Genomic DNA, 25,168 nt, shown 5'->3' with positions numbered 1-25,168 from the left:
CAAAAGATCGATGAATTCAATAGATCAGTAGTCTTCAGTGTCTAATGAATTAGTTTATAAATACCTGACATTTCTAGCGTTAGCATTTTTTTAAATGGTCCTCAAATGAACTATTAGGTGAAATGGATGCATAATCATGTAATCTTGTCTGGTTTCCAAAAATATAATTAGATGATAAATCTTCTTTGACACTAGCTAAATTTAGCAACCGAAGATTTTTTGAGTTTGTTTGATAAGAAAGAAAAACCTTAATAGACTTTGTCATTATCTTGAAACATTCTCGATGAAAATATGAGTAGTTTGACTGATGTACAATCTTCGTCTACAGTTGATTGGTAGTGATTTGATAAGATAGCTTGAAATGCAGTTCGATTAGTTCAGCTGATTGTGCAGCTAGACTTGAAAACTTGAACAACAAATCTCTTAGAAAAGTTAGAGAATTGAGACCGTCCGGATGGATTGACTTAATGAGATTCAACAGTTTGGTCCGGCAACCAAAGCATATCCAGCAAAACATCTAACAACTAACTAACCAGCCAGACAACTCTAACAACTAATAATTATTTGTCATCACCAAAGCATAAAGATAATTTTAACTTTAAATTTATTTGTTTGTTTTAAAGTTTTAGGCTAATTATTTCTCTAGCTTGATCAACATATCCATGCAATTTTTTTAAAAAAAATCTATTTTATTGTGAAAATCTGTAAATAAACATATTTATTTTATATACTTCCATAAAAAAAGTTTTAATTTTTTATTATATTAAAATACATAGATCCTTATTGCTCGTACCTATTTTTTTTAAAAAAAAAAACAATAATGATCCGAGTAATTATTACACATATCATGATTTAAAAAAAAAATAGATTCGAGCAAACATCTTTATCGATATACATAGATGTTTGATCTATACATAATTATTTTGTATATTTCCCAAACCTCGCAAATAATTTTTTATTATATTTAGATACATAAATCCGAGCAATTATTAATGTTTTAAATAAATAATAAATCATGGCAATAATTGCCCGAATTAATTTTTTTTAAATGGATGATCCGAATAATAGTTATTTGAGTCATTTATTTTTTAAAAAAATATAGAAAATACGTGTTTGCTCGTATCTAAATTTTCAAAATAAATAAATCTCAAGGATCCTGACCGTCCTCAACTCGTATTTGAACACAATCAAAATTTTCAATTTCATCGTCAATGTCTGAAATCGTAGTTCACACCAAACTTATTTTTTTGGAAAGAGAGCTATCAAATTCTACTTTATTCATACATTCATGTAGTTTTATCTATTGCTTTCAAATGTGTAAGAATAATAATATGTAACTTTCGTCTGCCTGGAAACATAGGGACAAATTTACACGTTGAAATTCATGTATTGATTATAACTCGTTCCTTTGAATACAAAATATTTTCATCATATTTTCTAGGAAAAATTGCAATAAAGTTTATATGACACAATATAAAATCAACTTAAACAAAAATAAAGAAAAATGAAAAATATTCCTATCTATTTGAAGTATCGTGACTCGTGAGTTGTTCTGATATATCAACTATGTTGTATGACTTATATGTCAATATCTATGTATTGTCGATAATCCAAATTAAAGTGATCAACTAGAGTTTTGGTTTATGAGTTTTAATGTATCTAATAAGTTGTGGGTCTTTACTGTATATAGACAAAAATGTAATTTTGTTTTATGATGAGGCAAAACTGAAATAGCAGAAGATAATAATTATCAACAGTATCTATATAATGGTTATAGTCACTAGATCGTGCATTATCAAGTTCCATATCTCTAAACCTCATTATAAGATTTAGATATAATGAGAAACTAAATGGCTCTCCAAAAAGAAGAACGTGCATATCTGGAATATCAGCTACTCGTTCTAAAGGGTTAATGATTATGGCTTCAGATATGCTTATGCTACAATATATTGGTTAAATTCTTGATGATATAATATGATGGATTCTGAGATTTCATATGGTTATTCTCCAACAAGTTGTATCAAAGACACTTGTGTTAAATCATTAAGACTTTTCATTAAAGTTAATGCATATTGTTTGTATTTCGGATTTGGAAAAAAATAATATTTAAAATCAATTTTCAGGGAATCAGTCTATAATTTCAAATTTCTGGCTTTAGGATTTCAAAAAAAATCGAAAATTCTAAATGTAGTTATGGTCGCCGCACAGGTTCTACAGTGCCCCCGCCTGAAAAGATAGCACACCCAAGCTAAAATGGTGATACGTCCGCTCTGGTCGTCTACTTTCGTTGGATCAGGATAGAGACGAGCGTGCCAATTTAGGCGTGCTCGACTACTTGGGCAAGTTTATATACGTGTAGGGATGGCAATAGGCCAAGTTCCAGATTAAATTATCCATGTGGGGTGGGGTTTAAGACCCAGTCAAGCGAGTCCCGGGGGAGGGGTCTGCAATTCGACGGACATGTCCCTGACTCGCCCCCATTATATATATATATATGTAAGTATACATATACATGTATTCTCGCCTCCATTATTTTATAATGATTAAAATTAATAAATTTAAAAATATATAAATATATAGATTAAATATAATTTTAAAATATATACATAAATATGCACGAGTAGCTCCTGACCTACTAGCGCATACTCATAGAATACTTGAGCTCAGTTCGATTATGAGCTCGAGCTACTCGAACTCGACTGGAGCTCGATCAAACCGAGCTCGAGTCGAGCTACTCACGAGTAGCTCGATTTGTTTTCACCATAGATCCACCCCATTGACATCCCTATATATATGATCTGTATGAATTTCGATCGGTCCAAAGGAAGTTCAATATTTAATATAATTACATATGCAATTGTGGTTGTAACACATGTGATAATTATTTAGTTTTACAAGTGAACAATAATCGGCTCAAAGAAATATTATCATTTGACATGTTAATTACTATCACTATTTGACTGATGCGCCATGATTTCACTCACAAGTTAATGTCTGTCCAAAGATAGAGTATTAGTGGAGTGTTCGGTATCCTGTTATGGGGTTTACATTATTTGAATTTATTGATTATTTTAAGTGGATAATTGTTGAGCATGTATATTCTGATTTTTTGTTATCTATTCAGATTTGACTCATGCGAATATTAGTTCCAACATAAATCCAATTCATATGTTAAATGACTCAATCTTCCAATCATTGTCGACCCCTTAACCGGAGTCTTGCATGTTTTGTCTTCTTTTGGGCCTCGTGTTCAACCCATTTCTCAATTTTTATTGTCAATAGTTTTTATCTAGTTTGGATGTTCTTCTTGACACAAGCTTCCATGGCAAAAGCATTAAAAACCTTCAGGATGTGAGTAGGGGTAGCATCTACAAGCTTGGAATGATGTCAGCCAACAACATATAATAGATTTGGATGGCATACCCCTGACACTTGTTCTCATCTTTCACCGTAGCCACAAAGATCTCTAAGATGATGTTAGACCATTTGACATCAATTTTTGAGGTAACAGTGGTCATGACTAGAAATTCTAAACCGCGAACGTGTCAAAAGCCCTGAATTTGGCCAATAGAGACTTGGCAAGTATGTCTGCAAGAAATCAGTATTCCACATTCATCTCTCGTTTCTTGTAGGTGGAACTAAGACAACCTCTAGACAACGAGTATCTTCATGTCCTTGGCCAAATTGTCTAAATTGGCATTCTTCTTATCATCATTGATCCACTCATACCATTGTTTTCCACCATCTAAGCTCCGCCTTCAATTATAGAAATTGTTGTGTTAGATTTAAGTATCTTCATGGGTCCATATGTGATGACATACCATATGTCATCATCATGGGCAGAAATATGTGCTTACATACAAATTTTTCAATCATCATAATCTTCTTTTGAGATCATTGTAACCTTGTTAGAGGAATCCGTGGATATATTATCAAGGTCAAGAAAAACTCACTATGATATCACTTGTTAGGATCGTGTTTATAGTTTAGAAATGGTGAATAACTCAACATTTGTTAACTGAAAAGTCTTTTTTCTCAACTGGACAAATGTGGCTGGACCACTTAAAAGTGATCTCAAAGTCCGGAAAGGTAGGGGTGTCAATCGGGTCGGGTGGATCGGGTTTCGGGTCAACCTGCGAAATTTTTTTGTTTTTTTTTCAACCCGAACCCGAAGCAACCCGAAAACCCCCAACCCGAACATGAACCCGTCTAACCCGACTCAACCCGTCTAACCCGCCTAACCCAAATTTTATATATTTTTTAAAAAAAATTAATGAAAAAAATTCGAAAATATAAAAAATAATAATAATATTTTAATTTAAACACATAATAACAAAATTTTCGATTTAAATTTGAAAGTTTAATTGTAGAAAATTAAAGTATATTTACTAAATCAAATAAACAATTGTTAAAAAAAGATACAAAATAAATATTAAATGATGAAAATTTACCATATAAATATACAATAAATTTTGTTCAAACATACAATACATAAAAATATAGGTAATATTTTCAAAAAAAAAAAGTTTTCGGGTCAACCCGCGATCCAACCCGACCCAACCCGAAACACGTCTAACCTGGCACTAACCCAAACCCACCCAACCCGAACTCGAACCCGAAAAACACCAACCCGAACATGATTTTTTTCGTGTTGGGTCGTGTCGGGTTGACAGGTCATGTTGCATTTTGACATCCCTACGGAAAGGTATGACTGGATTTGGATAATGATATAACCAAGTGACCAAGTTTTTACAATGTAAACTGAAAATTAATAAATGTGGTAAAATAATCAATACAATAGATTTTAGGAAGTTCGAAAGCTTAATCCTTATACGTCTTTCCTTCTTCCACTTAGGAAGGAATTCAACAATATAACTTAAACAACAATACAAAACTTTAAATATGAATCCTTCGATTCAATCGAATCAACAACTATCAACAGTGATTGAAAAACAGCTTGAGAAATTGTGAGAAATCATGGTCGAGCCTTGATGATCTGTAATAAACTTGAATGTGAAGGCTTGTGAGCGGTTTAAGAATATTTCAAATAAATGTGCTCGAAGATCTTGAGAGCTTGTACACTTGTAAGTTATTTGTGGGATTGAAATGAATGAAGATAGTTGCTCTTGATTCTAATGTTTGAATTCTTATAACGTTCGACTTTTTTTATTTGATGCAAAAACAACTTTGTCTCCATCCCTTTTTGATTAATTGTACATTGTATTAAATGATTGTTGGCGCCTTGCGAAAAATGGTAACAAGCGGATCTGAAAATTCGATACTTAAAATAGAGAAGACTGCAACAATTCTATGTCTTATTAGGAGACATTCTGGTCTTCCGATGGCCTTGTTTCTTGTGTTGATTGGTCAAAAAGATGTTTTGATGTAATCAAGATGATAGATAAGATTTCTTTGAACTTTGTAAGTCCAGCTTGAAGACCAAATACACCGAGATTTGCAGAGTCCGATTGAGCTTGAGAAAATCCGGTTTGATACTCAAATATTCTATCCTAACTATTTCGGCTAGACAAATCATCCCGTTGAGCATTCATATATACAGTCTTGAATAATCTGGTTCTAAAATGCAGTGTGACCGCTGGACTTCTTGAACTTCTGCCCGGTACGTGTAAATACAAGAAAAAGCGGTTGGATCCTACAATTAGATATTGCTTGTTATCACCAAAAGCAAGGAGTTATAAACCAACCAGTTGCATTTGAACGGAAGGGTTTGAATTTGATGAAGTATTTGATGAGAATATTTGAAACGAATCCATGTTGGAATGAATTTGAAGTCCACCACAATAAGTCAAAAAATAACTATCTGGGACTTGAAATCAACTAAGTGGATTTACCCAAACAAACCAATGAATTTGAAACCTTTAACTTCAAATCTATCAATCCAAATGCAACATTTGCACTTAAATGAGAGGATTTGGTTTGGAATGAATAATTTGATTTGATAAAGAATTTGAATGATGAATTTGAAATGAAACTCGTCTTGGATGTATGTCAAATCTACCATAATTATTATTACATCCATTGTTTCTAAAATTGGACCGGACTGACCATTTCGACCGGGAATCGATCATGGTTCTGGTCTGGAAGACCAAGCCTATAAACCTTTTTAGAGATCTAATCGGTCAAAATGGTCAAGTACTAGTCGGGCCGGTCAGGAACCGATGGACTGGTTAAAAACCGATATTGCCAGTTCGCCCTCTACTTAAAATTTTTAATTTTATTAAATTTCTTATATTTTTTTAAAAAAAATCATTTCTTATATTTAAAATTTTATTTTTGTTTATATATGTGAATATTTTAAAAAATATTAATATATAACTAAATATGATTATATGTATATTGGTTCGATTTTAAACTTTGATAAATATATTTTTTTATTATTTATATACACAATTATGATATTTAAAATTTAAATATATATTATTTTTATATTATATTATTAAATTTTATAATATAACAGTTTTTCGGTTTGACCGTCCGTTTGAATCGATCCAACCGGTTGACCTATTTTTCAATATAGACAGGTTCAAACATCAGCTTGGTTATAAAAACATTGATTGCATCTAATGGATGAGTAAGAGTTGAATTTGAAATCCACCGAACATAAATTCATCCAAACAATCAAATGAATTTACAATCCATGAATTTGAAATCCAGAACTTAAAATTCTTTCATCCATGTGCACTTAGATTTGTCAAATTGGGTCAAGCCCGTCGGGCCGGCCCGCCCCGCTATAAAAATTGAGCGGGTTGGATTGATAAAATAGCAGCCCGTTTGGAAGCGGGCCAAATGGGCTGAGCTCGTTTGGGTTGCGGGCCAAGACGAGGCGGGCCTAAATGGGGCGGGTGGGTAAAATGTTATATTTTAAAGTTTTATATAAAAATTAGAATAAGTCTTTGCGCCTACATCGCTCTCTTATCTTATTTCTTCCTTATTTTTCTTCTGCGCCTCGCCTCCATCACTCACTCCGATCAAATCTAAATCTATGTGCTTTTTCTTTTTTTCGAAGATGTTATGCTCTCCTCCCTTTTCTGTAATAGATATAGGCTACATAAATAAAATTTACAGATAATTTAATGAATGACAGTTAAATTTTGGTTTAGAAATTTATTGATAATTTATCCTTAGAACAAATATATATAAAGAAAATAAAAAGTGAGAAATTTACTTCATTTCTTTTAGATACATAAAATGATGAATGTGCAAATATTGAAACAACATCATCCCGAGAAAGATCCAATATTGTTGAAATTTTTGATGAAGAAACTGCGGAGGGAACTATTGTAGAAGATTGAGATTGAATGAAATTTCATTAGAATCGACTTTGTAGTATTTGTTTAATTTATTCATGTTTTGTTTAAGCACTTTACTTTTTATGGATTATGTTGTTTGCTTTCTTAATTTCTTATTACAATGTTTTTAAGTATTTTATGAAATTATTTGACTAAAATATATTTTTCTTTTACTGCAATACCGTTTACAATTTTTTCTTAAAAAAATAAACGGGTCGGCCCGCCTAACCCGCGGCCCAAGGTCGGTTGGGTTGCGTTGGCCATTTAGAGGCTCGCCAAAATAGTTGGTTGGCCCGTCCCGTCAACCCGTTTTGACATGTCTATGTGCAATCTAAAATTTATTCATTTACATAATGGTGGAGGTAAGAAGACAAGAGATTCAAGAATTTGGGTGAGAAGAAATGTTCATGGAACACACACACATATGTTCGTAGATACTCATAAAAAATATTCATCGATGTGATGATGAATTCAACAACGTCTAAACTCTTAAAAAATGATAGATGTTGTTGATCAATTGAAATAATAGTTGCACCAAATATTTGAATGGCGTGGAGCATTGAAAAAATATAGGATCCGAGTTATATTTACGTGGATCAACAAAAATATTTTATTTACAACTTTGATCAGAACAATTATTGCCCGATCTTAATTTTTTAATAACAATAAAATTTTCTACCGATTCAACGAAATTGGGAACCCAACATTTGAGATATCTATATAAAAATTCACCAGTTTGTTATATTAACGTATTTGTTTCCCTTTTTTCCTGTTAGAATTAGAAATCTTATATTCTACATATCTATATGATTGAGTCATTGTGTGTCCTATATAGTGTAAAAAGAAGCGATTCCAATCATTACTATTTGACTCGGACATGTTCTAAAAAAGTTTAAATATTGCGAATTGTTTGTTGACACGGATAAAAACAGAAAAAACTTCTGAAATTATTTAATATTGAATCTTAGACATATAAGAATTATGAATCAAATCTCTATAGGAAAAAAAACTTTTGTCTCATGATATCTTCCACCGTCCCCTTACAGTTATTTTAGATTGGTAAACTTTTTAAAATTTATAATTATAATATTTAATTAAAAAAGCCCAGTTATTTATGTAATATTGATACTTTTGCATAAGAATCTTATATATTTTTAGAATCATGTAACATGTTTCTTTCTATATATTTATCGGAATCTTGTCACTTTTTTAGAATCATATTGCTCTGAATTTAAAATTTTGTTTGAAATTCGAATAAATAAATGAAATAATATTTTTCACATGTTACCAACAACTTGAAAGATTAGCTTGTTTATAACAATTTTATCGTACATCAATAATATTTATATATTCAGTATTTCATAGTAAATCTGTATATACAGCAATACTTGTCATCTTTATGATGCAGGTTATGTGCCAATAACGAAAAACAGAAGAATATAAATACAATTTTAAGAGAAAAAGGTTATTTAGCTCATTTCCAACAATGGTGTGCTATTATTTTGAAGGGAGTTTCTCTTGCCACTTTGCGTTGTTAAATCTTTGACCTTCAACCTCAAATTCATCGGGGAAGAACAACCATTCTCTAAGCTAATTTATCAAGCAAGCGTCAATGAAAATTCACATTTGCTCAAACTGGTTACTGAAGAACTCGAAACATAAGACGTGTAATCGCATTCTACGTTATATAGGAAGCGTGTCTACAAAGTGTTTCACCAAATATCAAACATATACATACGGATGCTGATAAATATTTTGGTTCTTCAGATGAATTTGTGACCCAGTGACGATAGTATAACTTATCAAACTACCTAAGCCTCTAATTATCCTACAAAATTTATTTCTCTTTACGAGTTGGAGAAAAGAACACAAAGAGATAATAGAAGTCAACACAACTCTACCATGTACCTCCATTTGCTCAGGGTCAAACCTTGAAGATACTTTGTTCCCATGCTGCTCTCCAGCATATTGAATCTTATAGGCTGTAAGCGAGAAGAATGTACCCTGAAAATTATTGCACTTGTTCGATAATATCTTCAAATTCTAATTATGGAAATCCTGATAAGGAGAGGATCCACTTGAAGAATCACTTTCATAGGGTGTGGTCTCCTTAGGAGACGTGGGAAGTGATTCTTTCGACTGCAACGATAAACCTGACATAGAAACAACAGTTAGCTTGATTTTCATCAAAAAGACAATGAGAGTCTTGTCGAATTGAGATATTATTAGAAGAAGTGAGTTGAACCCTGAATAATTACATGTTTAGACACTGCCACTGGATTTTATTTGCCTACAAAACAAAGGTATATAACAGATAAGATAAAGTCTAAGGAGAGTGACGTGCACTAACCTTTCTGTCCCCTAGAGCGGAATTTCTTAGTGTGCCGTCTAATTAACCTTTTAGCTTTGGTTATAGTAAGCTGTCTGGCAAATGGAGAGAACTCTGCATCACTTTCACTCCAATCCACATGGAGCTCACTCTCTGCTTCACCCCTCATAGTCCGTAAAACAAAAGCCCTGGCCTTGCGACGCTGAGAATTGAAAAGGCCCCTAACAGATGTAACAAATCCATCACCTGCCCCATCACCAGTACGTTTTGGCCACGATATTGAACCTCCATCGCTATCGCTGAGATTGAGATAATTTTCTTTAACGATAACACCCGTTGAATGTGCTTTATCTTTAAACTTCTTCCCCTGCAAATAACACCAATACCAGCATGAAATCTCGTTGAAGTAAAACCTTATCTGGCATTCAAATTATTTAAGACAGTTCCTGGGTGATGAAAAACTAGAGCATTTATCTTTTCTGCTCAAGCAGCGCACAACCAATGCTTTCAATCAGTTATAACCAATATATATATCATGCTTGTGTGGGCAGGTTTACACATTTGAATGGGGGTATGCGTGTTTTCTGGTGGATGGAAAAACTTTTCGCCTTGTCAGTTGAAAACTTATAATTTACACCATTTCCGTCATTTTAAGGATCAATATAATGCTTGTACACCGGGTATATGTGTTTGTGTGAGAGATATCTAGAGATAGCAAATAAGCACACACAGTTTACCTGCATGCCCGTGACAGATTTTAAAACTCCCCAAATAATATGCTTTTTAACACGAGAGAACAACCGCCTCCAAGTTCCAGTAAACTCGACACGATGGAATGTGTCCATCAGCAACCTTAAGTCACTTACCGCGAATCTTGATCCTTCATAGGTAACTAGCAGCTCAACCTACACCATGGTGATGCTTAAGTAAGATAGAAAGAGACAAATAGAAGTAAAAACGAACAAGGGACAAAAATCTTACAGAGAACCAACCTGACTAATCTTGATATTGTGAAACTCCCTCAGTTTTCGGGGTCTGGACCTTTTCTCATCTTGAATTTTAGCCACCTTTTTCTCATCATGAGAGGACCGACCAGGTTTGACTACTTTGATCTCCTTCAGTTTATTTTTAATGGGCTCATCATGCTGGTCAAGAATAGCAAGAGGCCCACTTTTTGTTGAAGTGTGCAATTGTAACACCAGTTCATCGGCAACAGATTCTGCCACATTTTCTTCCCAAGTTTTATCAAAGGATGACGTTCTTCTTAATTCTGGGGTTGAATCACCAACAATGTTTGCTTTTAGATTCTGAAGCTTTGATACCTGTGCACAAACATGCATTGCAAGGAACACTCAGATAATCTGCATTGTCTTTATGTTGGCACTCAAATAATCAGCCAACCCTGTGGACAATTTGTATTTGTTACTTGGAGTGCCAACAGATGAATCCACCTGTCCACAAGTTACTGGCTATAGAATTTTACCGTGTCTTTCATGTTCCCCATTTCAACAACACGCATAACCAAGTGATACTCCTTATTGGTTGTGACATGGATAGTTGAGGTGTTGAATCTAGCTCCATTGCGGAGTTTGACCATGTAAATTCTCTGTCTCTATCACTAATCACTAGTAAATTAAATGGATGAAATAAATGAGCCACAGCCGTCCTACTATATTTAAGGAGATTTTGGGGCTTTGTCGGGATCTGAATTTGGTCAAATTTATTTATTATAGGTGGTTGAGAGGCTTTTGGATTCTTCCCTCTTGTCGTACCCTAATAGTACTCATTATTATAGCTCAGGCCTTGGCGATTCTCGTGGGTATAATCGTTTTCATCTTGTAAATATCATGTAAGTTGAAAATATGGAAACAGGCACAGACAAAACATATCCACCACTAAAATTTGCGTCAAGTTGGAGGCAGCGTCAACTGATTATATACAAGCCATCGATGCATCTGACAAAGTCATTATTGGTCGGTTTTGTCTAGCAAACTGCTCTGTAAATTTGAACTACGGTTTGAGAGAACGAGTATTTCGGAAGGAAGCTAAATCTTATTCATAATAAAAGAGTACATTGCTTAGTTAACATGACAAATCAATTGATAAGAAACTTGATCTCATTTAAAATTTAAACTTTAAACAATATATAGAAAGTTACCTAATAAACTAAAGAACCTATCCTTATTTTAAACTCAAATATCCAACATTTCCCTTAAATTGGGTGATATATGTCAATCATGCCCAACCTGAACACCAAGTCTTCAAATGTGGGTCGAAACAAAGCTTTTGTTAGGACATCTGCAACTTGTGACTTGCTAGGAACATAGTTAACTTTCAAGATTCTCATCTCAACTTTTTCACATGACGATCGATCTCATTATGCTTAGTACGATCATGATGAATTGGATTCTTGGCAATGCTTATAGCTGCTCGGTTGTCACGCTTTAGTTCGATTGTCTGATGTCCTTCCAATTTCAACTCAGTCAACACTATTTGGAGTCACATTCCTTCGCAAATCTCATTGGTCAATGACACAAATTCTGCTTCTGCACTCCTTCTTGCTACCATTGTTTGCTTCTTGCTATGCCATGTTACTAGGTTACCCCAAACAAATGAGCAATACTCAGATGTAGATCTTCTAGTAGTTAAAGATCCTGCCTAGCCTACATCACTGTATATTTGTATATCTCTTGGGGTGGTTCTACGGAAACACAATACCTAGCCAGGGGACTCCTTTAGGCTCAATATCCTAAGAACAGCCTCCGTGTGTTACTTTGTTGGATTTTTCACGAACTGACTTACGAAGCTTACAGCAAATCCAATATCTGGTCTTGTATGAGAGAGATATATCAACTTGCTTAATAATCTTTGGTATCTTCCTTTATCGACAGGAGGACTGTCACTCTTCTGACCAATTCTTACATTTGGGTCCATTGGTGTATCAACAGGCTTGCACCCCAACATCCCTGTTTCCTTTAAGAGATCCAAGACATATTTTCTTTGGGAAATAACAATTATGTGCTTTGATCTGGCCACTTCCATTCCCAAGAAATATTTTAAGGTTCCATGATCTTTCATCTCGAATTCCTTTGAAAGCAGTCGCTTAATCTGAGTGATTTCCTCTTCATAATTTCCAGTGATCACAATATCATCAACATAGATAATGATAACAAAGAATATATCTGTGTTGGAGTGTTTAACAAACATAGTGTGGTCTGATTGGCACTGAAGATACCCATTGTCTTCAGTACTTTGGTGAACTAGTGAAACCAAGCCCTAGGCGATTGTTTTAGGCCATAGAGATATTTCTTCAACCTATATTCATCTAGATTTCCTCGTCCAGGTCCTCATTTAAGAAGACATTCTTGACATCTAGCTGGTATAGAGGCCAGTCTAAAGTTGTGGCAATGGATACGAGTACACGAACTGTGTTCAGCATAGCTACTGGTGCGAAGGTTTGTTGATAATCAATCTCATATGTCTGGGTATACCTTTTTGCTACCAGACGTGCTTTAAACTGTTCGATGTTCCCATCAGCTTTGTGCTTAACAGTAAAGAGCCATTTGCAACCAGCTATACGTTTTCTGGGGGGAGGTTTGTGATCTGCCAAGTATTGTTCTTTTCAAAGGCACGAATTTCATCAACGGCAGCTATTTTCCAATGTGGATTTTGGAGAGCAGAGAGAGCTTCATTGATGCTTGATGGTACCTGTACTTGATCTAAATTCACAACAAAGGTACGAAATGCTGTGGATAAACTATCAAATGTGACAAAGTTACTTATCGGATTTGGGTTCATGTTCTGACCCATTTCCTCATGCAATAGGTAAATCATCAATTTCATGTGTATTTTGTGGGTCGGAGCTCGGTATACCTTCAGTGTAATTCAGATAATCTGGAGTCAAGGAAGTACTCTTGGTTGGCTGATTATGTGTGTTTTCCTGAAAATTCCCACAATGGAGTGGTGATTTTCTCCGAGAATACATGTTCAAAAGGTGGAATGGGATTTTCAGGATTAGTTTGGGGGTTATCTTGTTGAGAGAATTAGGCCAATTGGGGGTACGTTCCGAATGGCGATGAGTTCCGAATTCGGAGGTTCGTTCCTAACACTCTCCCCTTGAACCGAGGAAGGTGTAAAGAAAGACTCGTCCTCATGAAAAGTCACATCCATGGAGTAATAAAATTTTCTGGTGAAAGGGGAATAACACTTATATACTCGTCCTCATGCTGGGAATTAACATGTACGAAAGTTGTGCAACCAAAAATGCGCATTGGAATGTGACGTAATAGGTGGGAATTGGGGTAAAACTCAATTAATGTTTAAATAGGTGTTTTGAAGGTAAGGACACGTGAAGGCATCCTATTGATAAGAAAAATGGCAGTGAGGATGGCGTCACCCCAATAATGATGAGGGACATGACGAGAGAACAACATGGACCGAACAACCTCAAGGAGATGGCAATTTTTTCGTTCGGCGATACCATTTTGCTGAGGTGTGTCAACGCAAGAACTTTGATGAACAACACCTTTACTTATCAAGAAATCACCTAAGACAGAGTTAAAGAAATCTTGAGCTCTGTTAGGGCGGATGATCTGAATATTGGTTGAGAGTAGTGTTTGGATCATGGCGAGGAATGATTTAAATATCGAGGAAGTTTCATTCTTCTCCTTCATGAGGAACACACACGAGAGACGCATATGATCATCTACAAATAATAGAAACCAACGCACTCCCGTTATATTTTTGACACGCGAAGAAGCCCAAATATCACTATGAATTAAAGCAAATGATTTGGACGGAGTATATGATTGTTGTTTGAAAGTGTGATGCACATGTTTGGATAGCTGACACACATCACAATGAGGGAAAAATGAACTTTTATTATCAAATAAATGTGGAAACAATTTTTTAAGGTTCATAAAGTTTGGATGTCCTAGTCAAAAGTGCCACAACAAAAGTTCACTATTCTTATTGGACTGAAAAGCAGAAACGGGAACACCAGGAGTTGAAGGCTTCGAGACGAGTTTCATCTTGAGAAGGTACAGGCCCGCGCAATGATCAGCACTGCCAATCGTACTCCCCAAGGCTAGTTCCTGAAAAACACAAGAGGTAGAAGAAAAAATAGTGGTGCAAGTCAGATCTCGATTCAACATGCTAACCGACAACAGATTGCAATGAAGAACAAGAACAAACAAGACATTATTTAAGTGCAAAGTAGATGACAAGCATATGGAGCCCGACACGAGCACCTTTGTGCAAGAACCATCTGTTACCCGAACCGATCGAAGGACAGAAAAAGGGCAGTATGATGTAAACAAATCCAATTGACCAGTCATATGATCCGACGCCCCTAATCAATGATCCACGATCGTGAAGGAAAATGGTGAGAGAGAAATGAAAAAGAACTATCACCTTGGACAACAATACTTCCTGATACTATGTCACTTTTTTATGGCACCTAGGTTTGCTGGCGGAATAGCTTTTGGAGGACATCCAATTGGGCGCTGGTGAAGGTCATTAACTCAGTGGAAGAAGGATCAGCAACTCAGACAGTAGCATTAGCCCGACGTTCTCAAACAGGCTTCCAATCTGCGAGCTTGCCATGAATTTTCCCACAGGAATCGATGTTGTGATTAGGTTTCTTGCATATTTCACACCAAAGTCATCCTGTAACAGATCGTCCTTTCGTGGACGTAGACAAATGTCCATCCCGTGTAGCAGAATGCACAGAGTCAAGTGGGAATGATGGAGCTTGGCGCCATAGAGTGAAGGCGGAACCATCAGGGGTTGCGGAAATGTGCTGCGAAGAACCCAACATCACCGTGCAACGACTTTCTTCCTGTCTGACCACCGAGAAGGCAGCACGAAGGCTTGGTAATGGCTTTGTGCTCAGGATCCGACCATGAATATCATCGAGATCTCGATTTAAGCCCATCAAGAATTTGAATACATGCTTACTTTCAACAATTGAGCGATAGAGTTTCTTGTCCTTGGTGCATGTCCAATGGAATTCTTCTATGAGATCAATTATCTACCATTGTCGAGTCATGGAAGAGAAGTAGTCAGCAAACGAGCTTTCGTCCTTGCCGAGATCGTGCACAGTTGATTCAATGGCAAAGAGCTCGGCCATGTTATCTTTGCAAGAATATGTCTCTTACCGCATCCCAAATTTCTTTTGCAGTCGAGTAGAGGAGAATATTTTAGCCAATTTCAGGAGTCATTAATTTAATCAACCAAGACATGACTAGGTTGTTCTCTGCCTTCCAAGTTTTGAACGTGACATCACCCGAGTTAGGTCATGTTCGCACTGCCCAAGAGGTGATCTTCCTTGCCTCGTCCATAAATGTACATGAGGACAGATTGTGACCAAGACAAAAAATTCCAGCATGTAAATTTGTGGCACGTGATGGAGAGAGAAAAAGGATCGCCCATGATTTGGATCATGCTCACCGCCGTTGATGAATTGGCGGTGGTATAGGCCGTACCGTACTTAGTCATTGGCCACACCCATGCTCTAATACCATGTGGTTTGAGAGAAAACGAGTATTTTCTAAGGAAGTTAAATCTTATTCATAATAAAAGAATACATTGCTTATTTATACATAACAAATCAATTGATAAGAAACTTAATCTAATCTAACCTTAAACTTTAAATAGTAGATAGAAAGATAGACTAACGAACATATCCTTATTTTAAATTCAAATATCCAACACTGACAAACCTCGATGGATTCACAGGGAGGACAAGTTTTCCCAAGTCTAATCTTGAAAGGTGATCAGGAAGCTTAGTGATCTTTCCTTCTGTATCTTTCTTAAGGTAGGCCAATGATTGTTTATTTTTGGATTAAAATTGATGTTATATAATTATTCATGAACAAATATTTTTTTCAATAAAATTATTTCACCAAATAACAAACATATACATGATTATTGCAACTTTAAGAGACTCACTTGCAGTGCATCATCTTGAATGCCGCCAGATTGGTTAGTTAAAGATATCGCAGAGAGGGTAGATGTGCTTGATTTGGAAACATCAACATCTTTTGTTGTATGGGAGCTAGATGAAGATGCCTCTTGAGCTGTTGACCCTTTCTTTACGCGCCTTGCACCAGCTGTCGTCGAAACCTTCCATACTTCCTATACATCACAGAGAAATACGGAGATATTAAAAGTTTTTTTCGAAAAGGTAATTATCCGACTGGAAGTTTCAAGAACATATTTATACAAACCTGCCGCCTTTGGGAGCCTTGTTCTTCTTCAGGAAAGAAATATTGCCACATCAATCTGTAACATGTCTCAGTCAAATGTATCTTTAAAGGGTAAATTTCCACCTATACAGCAAGTTAGAATCTTGTTATGCACGAAAAATGAAAACTAGTCCTCTACCACATTTCAAATTCTGTTTCATTTAACTAGTAGAAATTTAAAAGTCAAAGTGGGTTCATTATTCATATATGTCAAACACAAGCTGCTAAATTTTTAAGAAACTGTTGTACTCTTTCTCCATGCAACTGACAGTGACAGACACTACTACCATCCATTCCACGGAAAGGATGGATTCAGCAGTCCATCTTAGTCACTTCCAAGTTTATTCTCTGCTATAACATTGATATGCTATTTCAACTCACTACCATCATCTCGAGTCAGACACAAGCCCTCACAAGTTACCAAAGAAGATCAACTTTCGTTGATGCAATACTTATATGGTGAGACCGGTTTCACTTGTAGGACACTAATATTTAAGTATTTAACAAAGAATAACATCATCATCATCATAGCACATTCCTGCTAGTTGCGGGATCATCTACATGAATATTAGTTTTCCAAACTAAGTGATTTTCCTATATGTCATCTCTTAAGCCAAGATCTATGAACCATCTTCATCAAAGTTTTAACTTCCATTAACTTGTCAATCTAAGATAAGCTGGATTAGGGCCATGTTTGGCCTCCTCTTCACATGGCCAAACTATGTTAGACGTCTCTCTCCGATCTTACCTTTATGGGGGCTACACCTAAATAGTTCATAATCCTCTCATTCCTAATTCTATCTTTGCACGTTTTGCCACACATCCATCTTAACATACTCATCTCTACAACTGCCATTTTATGCATATGCAATCATGTGGTGGCCCAACACTTTGAGCCATAAAGCATAGCTGGTCGAATAATAGTCTTGTAACGTTTTCCTTTCAATCGTGCAGGCATCCTTCTATCGCATACTCCTGATGTCATCCTCCATTTCATCCACCCTACTTTAATCTTATGGTCTATATCCTCTCTAAATATATCTTAAATAATGGAAATCTTTACACTCTAGGACTTCTCGACCGCCAATCTCAATTGGCCTATCTATTTGTCTAGATTCAGAACCAAAGTTACAAGCTAAATATTTTGTTTTTGAGTGACTAATTCTACAACCTTTACTATCAAGAGCTTCATGTCATCAATCTAATGTTTTATTTACATCTTCTTTAGTTTCGTCTATCAGGACGATATCACCTGCAAATAACAGATACCAAGGTACCTACCTCATCATGAATGCGTCCCGTCAGCTCATTCATAACCAAAGCAAAGAGGTAAGAGCTTAAAGTCGATCCTTGATGTAGTTCTATTGCCACAAGAAATTCACATGACATTCCTTCAACAGACCTAACATTATTTACGACACCTTTGTACATATTTTTAATGATCTTGATGTAACATCGAGGCACATGCTCTCTTCTAAGTAATCACCAGATTAACTTTGTAGGCACTCTATTATAGGCTTTCTCTAAGTCGATAAATATTAAATACCATTTGCAAGCTCTTCTATTGTTCTCTATATTTTTCTATCATTTGTCTGATCAAGAAAATAGCTTTTATTGAATACCTACCCGACATAAAACCAAATTGGTTATCTAACAGAGTAGTGATACTCTTAATTCTCCACTATATCACTCGCTCCCATAACTTGGGCTACAAGTAAAACTTCACTACAACATAAGTATACAACAATGACTTTCCAGTAAGGATGACCTACATAACGAGCCATGGAACTGAGACTAGCAGTTTAACTAATATCGTGAATGGATGTTGTACAGTTTTGGCGATATTACACATCAGCAAAATAAGATTATGTTTTTCTACATATAAAAGAATTCATTACTGTGGTGACCTGGAATAATTCAAGAGGGGAGTTTCCGTCCTTGGAAGATCCTTGCTTAGCATCCACACGAAGCATCACTTGTCTGCATTCGAGATGACATAAGCAGCATCTCAAACTTTTGATTTATTCAAGAGGAACATCCATCAAACTTTTGGGGCTTTTCGAATGCCTTACTGAATTCAACAAAATTCATAAATATAAAAAATCATGCCAGATCACCATCATGAACATAAACCGTAAGCAGTAGTTTTAAGTATCTGTTTTTCTTATGCATACAGAGTGGGGCGACGCTCTCACAATGAGAAAAAACATATTCCAAGGGATATGTACTAGGATTAAACGAAGAGTGACTCTACGTCAGTTCAAACTAGAATGGACAGTTCTGGTTTGTATCTTTTATGCAAGAATGTCAATCCAAAAATTTCATCATGTAAAACTATCACAAACTGCTCCACATCAGAGAGCTAATATTTCGATAACACGTGAATTTAATAAACTTGGAATGACTTTAGGGACAAAATCTTTCATGAAATTAAACCCTAAGCCAATCATAAAAACAGAAGTTGGAACAAGGGATGGTACGTAAGAAAGCAACAAGAAAAGTAAACCAGCAATGAAAATGACCAAAAAAGATATTCACGAAAAAGAAATGCATACTTTCCCCATTCAGAAGGAGGATTCCACGCAGACAGAAGCATGTCAGACTTCGCATTCGGAAGACAATTTCTTACAACAAAGTACATTGTTGTAAACTTAGCAACACCGACATCCTTGTAATCCCGGTCAAAATCATAGATCTGCACCAAGAGATATTTTTAGATAGGATCTTCTATTACAAGGATAATGAATAGTTCTAATAGGATCTAATGTAAGTATTTTATACAACAAAATAATAGAAGTCAAACACAATTGGTTACCTACCTTGGATTCGTTGTCTATTAGGAAAGAGATTAAAATGGTGAAGATAACATAGAAAAGCTAACTTGGAAGACCAAATATTTAAAGATGCATATGTTAAGGTCGGCAAGAAATTCCTAGAGAACTAATCATTATTTGATAAAAGATTGGGTGGGTGTCACCGTACCAACACTAGAGAAAAGATTAAGCTGGAATATAAAGTTTATTTTAATTTGTTCAAAGTGGGGCACTTGTTAGGTATCATGGTTTAGGAGCCACCACCTCCCGCTTTAACAAAAACTATAACTATTAGTAACTATACAACCCAAATTTTTTTAATAACACAACATCCCAATTGTCACATTTCATTTACTTTCTTGATTGGGCCAATCGGTTCTCCATTACAATTCCATTCCAGTTATTGCGCCAACTTGCACTTAATGGAATCGATTATGTGATATATGTTCTAGTACCAATCGTAGAAGTCGAATGCTTATCAATTTACCAAAAGCAATAACTAATAGTAACAATGCAACTCAAATGTTTTAATCCATAGAGCTGCCAAGCGCCACATTTTGATGACTCATAAACAATAACCCACATACAAATTTTATTCTTTTGGAGAAAAACAATCATACTCATAAGCAAATTGGGCATAGACATGTTAATAAAACAAAAAATAGTGAACAAAATGAATCCGACAATAGGTTTTCCTTATCCAGGAAGATGCTACATGGAATGTTGGCATTTAGGAAGATTTTGAGGCATAAATGATTTTCATACACCCAAACTAAATCAAGATGTATATTATGGGATGATGCACATGCTTTCATCCGCTAAAAAACCATTTGGTGCATAGGGTAACACTAAACAAGCTTGTTTAATCAATCGTTTGGCTCGAGTTCTAAAATAATTGAAGTGTTACTAATATATTTCAAGTTATTATCCTCGTATTATAAATCTTTTATCATCCATCCCTTACAGGGTACCAAAGAATATAAGTGAATATTGTTCTGGGTAGATGGTATTTATTGATTGGTTAGCAAAGAGATGTCAGATAGCAGGACTCCTAGAGTTATAAGCCATGGAGAAACCAAAATATACATGGAAGATGGTGAATATGAAACAAATGAGCATTTCAGATGGTAGATATTCACATAAGCTGACCATGGTAAATCTAACGTTATGATAATTTCAATTCCAGCTCTTTAATTGAAGTTGAACACAAAAGACACTATAGCCGACAATCAAGCACGAGCCACACAATATCTTTATACTAACACAGACTAACCATATCATTTAACTCTGCTTCTGCAAAAGATTTTCCATCGACGAGCATGCCCCAAACAACTTTATTAATTTGAAAAGAAATTCGCATAGCATAAGATGGGCTTTTATTCCTCTCCTTTTCCATTAATCGCAACTGTGCAGCTTTCTGCAAAGCTATTCTTAATGAAGCAGATGCAGCCTTCCTAGCCATCTGTGCATTCATGAGCTCTTTTCTCAGTCTCTGCACCTGAGAATGAACCAGATTAAGTAATAAATTCCATCCCATTGAAGCAGGCATATGCGGGTATGCAGAAAAGCAAAGAGCAAGTAGGCGTCTATATTTTTATAGTTCAAATTTCAAGTCAACAAATTATTAAGAAAAATTTCAGGAATTAACTCTTTGACCTCGAATACTAAAAGATTCTCATATTCAAATTATTTCCCAGAAATATTGGGTTTGTTTATAATCAGAAAAATCACATTGAATATATCCTTGCAACATTTGTAGATCACAGTTCAATGGAAGTGAAAACTCATGAAGCACTCAACACAAGAAAAATGTATGCTGTAACAAAGCATATGCTAGCACACCAAAAAAGACACAATCCCAACAAAAATTAGAAAGAGAACTATTGCAAAATGCAAATATCAAAGCACTTCAACGCGTTCAAAAGTCTTACTAAAGTGGATCTTCCACCAGTTATCATCCATAGATCCATTTCAATTTCGGGGTATGGGTCTCCATAATTGTCAACCCAAAGAGACAATTTCCGCATATCGTCAATAATCAACTTCTGGATTCTCTCTTTCTGTTCAAGATTTACTTTTGCCAGTTCACCTCTTCAACACCATCAGGAACCACTTCATCTGCCTCCTCTTCAACATCTTCATCATCATCAACGGGATATGATAGATTGCTTTTTCGAGGCCTGAATAATCAACCTCATCACTTGCAGTCCATGAACAAGAAATCAACTACAATTGCTAATCAACTAAAATACAATCTAAGTGCACTGTTAATACTAGATAGGCTATAAAGTTTCTGCTTGGTGGTTAGTATGAAATATGCCTAGAAGGATCAAAGTTAGTACTTGTTGAAAAAATTATTTTCGAGTTTAAATTCGGAACACAATCTGCCATAGAAGCATAACAGACATCAAGACTTCAATTATCAACCTCAATTTGTATCATCAACACAATACTATGTTGATGATTAATTTCAACGTTCAACACATGCACACACACACACACACACACTATAGAACCCGTAACTTAGACTACGTATAAGCCATGCATAATTCTAGTATTTAAATTTAAAATAATTTTATTGCATGAGTATTTAAATTTAATTATTTTATTATTTTATGCAGTCGTTTAAATTTTTATCATTTCAGTTAATTCAGTGAGGCCGGACTGGAGTTGGAGTTTTGAGATAGAATTTATGATTAAAAAATCATTTCCAGAATTTATTTTAGCTAGCAAGTAAGTTGATTTAAGTTAAAAAGGAAGTTTAAGGAATTATTTTAGTTACTTGAGGTGAGTAGAAAATAAATTCATTTAGGTTCCGTAATTAAGGGATTAGTTCACTAAATTATTTAAAGGATAGGTGAGGCTTTTAAGGGTTATAAATTTAGTAACTAAACAACAATTTCCCTTCATTTTTATTGTAAGATTTCGGCCCCTAGATGATTAAGCAACATGCCTTGCCACCTCACCACCTTTGACCCTTTCTTTGCATTTAATTAGTAGGATTATTCTTTTATTTTTGGGAGCACCATTTAATTAATAATCAACCTTATTCTAACCTAGACTAGCTTGTAAATAATCGGCCACCTCACCCCAACAAACACCAACAAATCATTTGATATCAAACCAAAATTCAAAATTCAAAAGGTGGAGACTTGGTCTTGATTTGTTCCCTATATCTTGCAACCATTTCCCTCACTCTCTTAACCACCATTTCCCCTCCCCCATCACCGAATTAGAGAGTATTTCAGAGTGGAAAAACCGTGAGAATTCAGTGGGAGATAGGAGAGAAAAATCGAGTAAGAAGAAAGGTAGCAAAAGCGCTCCACCTCCTCCGCGCCGTATCGTCTTATTCATTCGTTTTCGTTCAAAACGAAACCAGGCATGCATATGTTCTTCCTTGACTCTTCAATCAAGTCCTATTATCATTTATTTTCATTGCATGATCATTATTTCTATGGCAAAAACCGAAACATAGCAAGATTTTTTCAGAAAACAACATGCAGATTTTTTCGATTTCTATGACAGCTTCACGGGTTGCTTTGTTTTGTGGGTTTCAGGTATTGAATCGATTCCAGGTTCCCAAAGCTGCTCCTAAGCATGTAGTAGGACATGTTAGGATCACATTTGTCCATTGGTTTGAGTCCCATGCTAGCCGAAAGCAAGGAATGACAGCAACTCCCCATTTCTGCCCAAGTGTGTCTCGAAAATTGTTTCTGCTGTCAAAGGAGAAATGAATCTGATCATGGCTGCCCCAAGGCCTATAGCCATGGTTAGATCACTTCCCTAGCATGTCTAAGACGTGACTAAGTCGCCCTTTTGGAGGCTTGGTTCATGGTGAATCGGTTTTTACAATAAAACGCAGAAACAGCCCCTCCCCACTTTCGGCCCTCTCATTTTCACAGCCTGTATGGTTCGAATATTGTGGAATGGTGTGGATCAAGGTTGGCCTATGGCCCTTAGCCACGGTTCATACCATGCCCCTAGATGTCTAGATTGTGCCATGGTCAATCAAATGGCCACTGGACGACACGAGACAGCAAATGAAACACAACACTACACACGCATGTATGAGTGCTCTCGGTTGGAGTTTTCTAATGTTTGCTGGAATGGTGCGAATGGTGGCTGGCCTAGGGCCCTTAGCCATGGTTCAAATCATTCCTTGGGATGTTGGTAAGAGTCTCTGGTCGATGGTTCAAGCCCCAATGGCCGGTAGTCTCGAAAACGACACAAGAAAAGCAAAATTGCAGCTGCTGTAATTTTGACAGCAAGCGTGCTGTTGTTCTCAGGCGTCGTTTGAGTTCTTGGTTGGCTTTTAGCCCATGGCCTTGGACTGAACAGTGCCTCATCGAGTTAGGAAGGTCATGTTTTTGGCCGTTCGTGATTCGGATCGTTTTTGAGGTCGTACGAGAATTTACGGTGTGATGTGCCAAATTGACTCTCGAAAGAGCGTTTCATGTTTTGGCCTCCATTCACCTAGATTTCGACCCTCACCATTTTAGGGGCATTAATTCATCATTTTTAAGCGTATTTTAATCATGACTATATGATGTTTCAGTGTTGGTTCGGGTTGGTTCGGAGTCATGATTAAATACGAAGTCATTAGGCGCACTTGTCTCAGTTTTTGGATGTTATTGCATAGTTTGGTCCCATAAATCTATTGCATATTTTTCATGGCATATGTAGGTTGCAGCGAGCCTGGGAGCAATCCAATCCATTCAGTAAAATTATTACATGATATTTAATTGTGTTAATTAATTATATTACGTGCAAAAAAATACTTATTTTGAGATTTGTGCGATATTGCTTGTGGTCACTTTACTATCATGCTTAAGTCCGGTCGCCAGTTACCGGCCCGGTCGCCAGTTACCGGTCAGTTCAGTTGTTTCACCCAGTATACTGTGGCAGTAGTCTGATCAGACGTACATTATTAAGTCCGGTCGCCAGTTACCGGCCCGGTCGCCAGTTACCGGTCAGTTCAGTTGTTTCACCCAGTATATTGTGGCAGTAGTCTGATCAGACGTACATTATTAAGTCCGGTCGCCAGTTACCGGCCCGGTCGCCAGTTACCGGTCAGCTCAGTTCAGTTCAGGGACCACTTGCGTAGACCATAATCTCACCAGAAAATTATTACATGCTATTTCAGTACAGGGCTCCAAGGAGCAAACATTTTCACCATGATTTTCAGTTCAGTTATGCACGTACTATAATTAATCATGACACGATATTTTCACGATATGCCTCATGACATGATATTTCCACTTGTATGCAAGCTTACTATTTATTTACTTGTTATTTACGGCATATGCATGTTGAGTCTTTAGACTCACTAGACTTGATTGTTGCAGATACTGATGTTGATGTCGGGATCGAGGGCGGGAACCAGTGAGCCAGCTCGAGTCGGCAGTAGTAGGACCCGAGGACCTCAGTTCAGCATTTATTATTTTATTGCTCAACAATCGTTGGATGAAC

The 25,168-nt window shown here is 36.0% G+C and overlaps 1 protein-coding gene across 1 annotated transcript in view; it reads right to left on the bottom strand.

Annotated features, from left to right (window-relative positions):
- Window positions 1–8,865: 8,865 nt before the first annotated feature.
- LOC142551466 (protein SABRE-like) overlaps window positions 8,866–25,168 on the bottom strand; it is a 41,379-nt gene continuing 25,076 nt past the window's right edge. Inside the window, 11 exon segments of the mRNA XM_075660718.1 lie at window positions 8,866–9,463; window positions 9,661–10,006; window positions 10,377–10,544; window positions 10,632–10,961; window positions 16,591–16,776; window positions 16,869–16,970; window positions 18,794–18,866; window positions 19,442–19,581; window positions 20,973–21,197; window positions 21,631–21,788; window positions 21,791–21,879. Coding sequence (XP_075516833.1) covers window positions 9,354–9,463; window positions 9,661–10,006; window positions 10,377–10,544; window positions 10,632–10,961; window positions 16,591–16,776; window positions 16,869–16,970; window positions 18,794–18,866; window positions 19,442–19,581; window positions 20,973–21,197; window positions 21,631–21,788; window positions 21,791–21,879 — 1,927 coding nt within the window. The 3' untranslated portion in view covers window positions 8,866–9,353.

The sequence above is a fragment of the Primulina tabacum genome, chromosome 7 (assembly GCF_025594145.1).
Source record: "Primulina tabacum isolate GXHZ01 chromosome 7, ASM2559414v2, whole genome shotgun sequence".
In the NCBI taxonomy this organism is placed as follows: Eukaryota; Viridiplantae; Streptophyta; class Magnoliopsida; order Lamiales; family Gesneriaceae; genus Primulina; species Primulina tabacum.
This window is presented reverse-complemented; position numbering and strand designations above follow the sequence as displayed.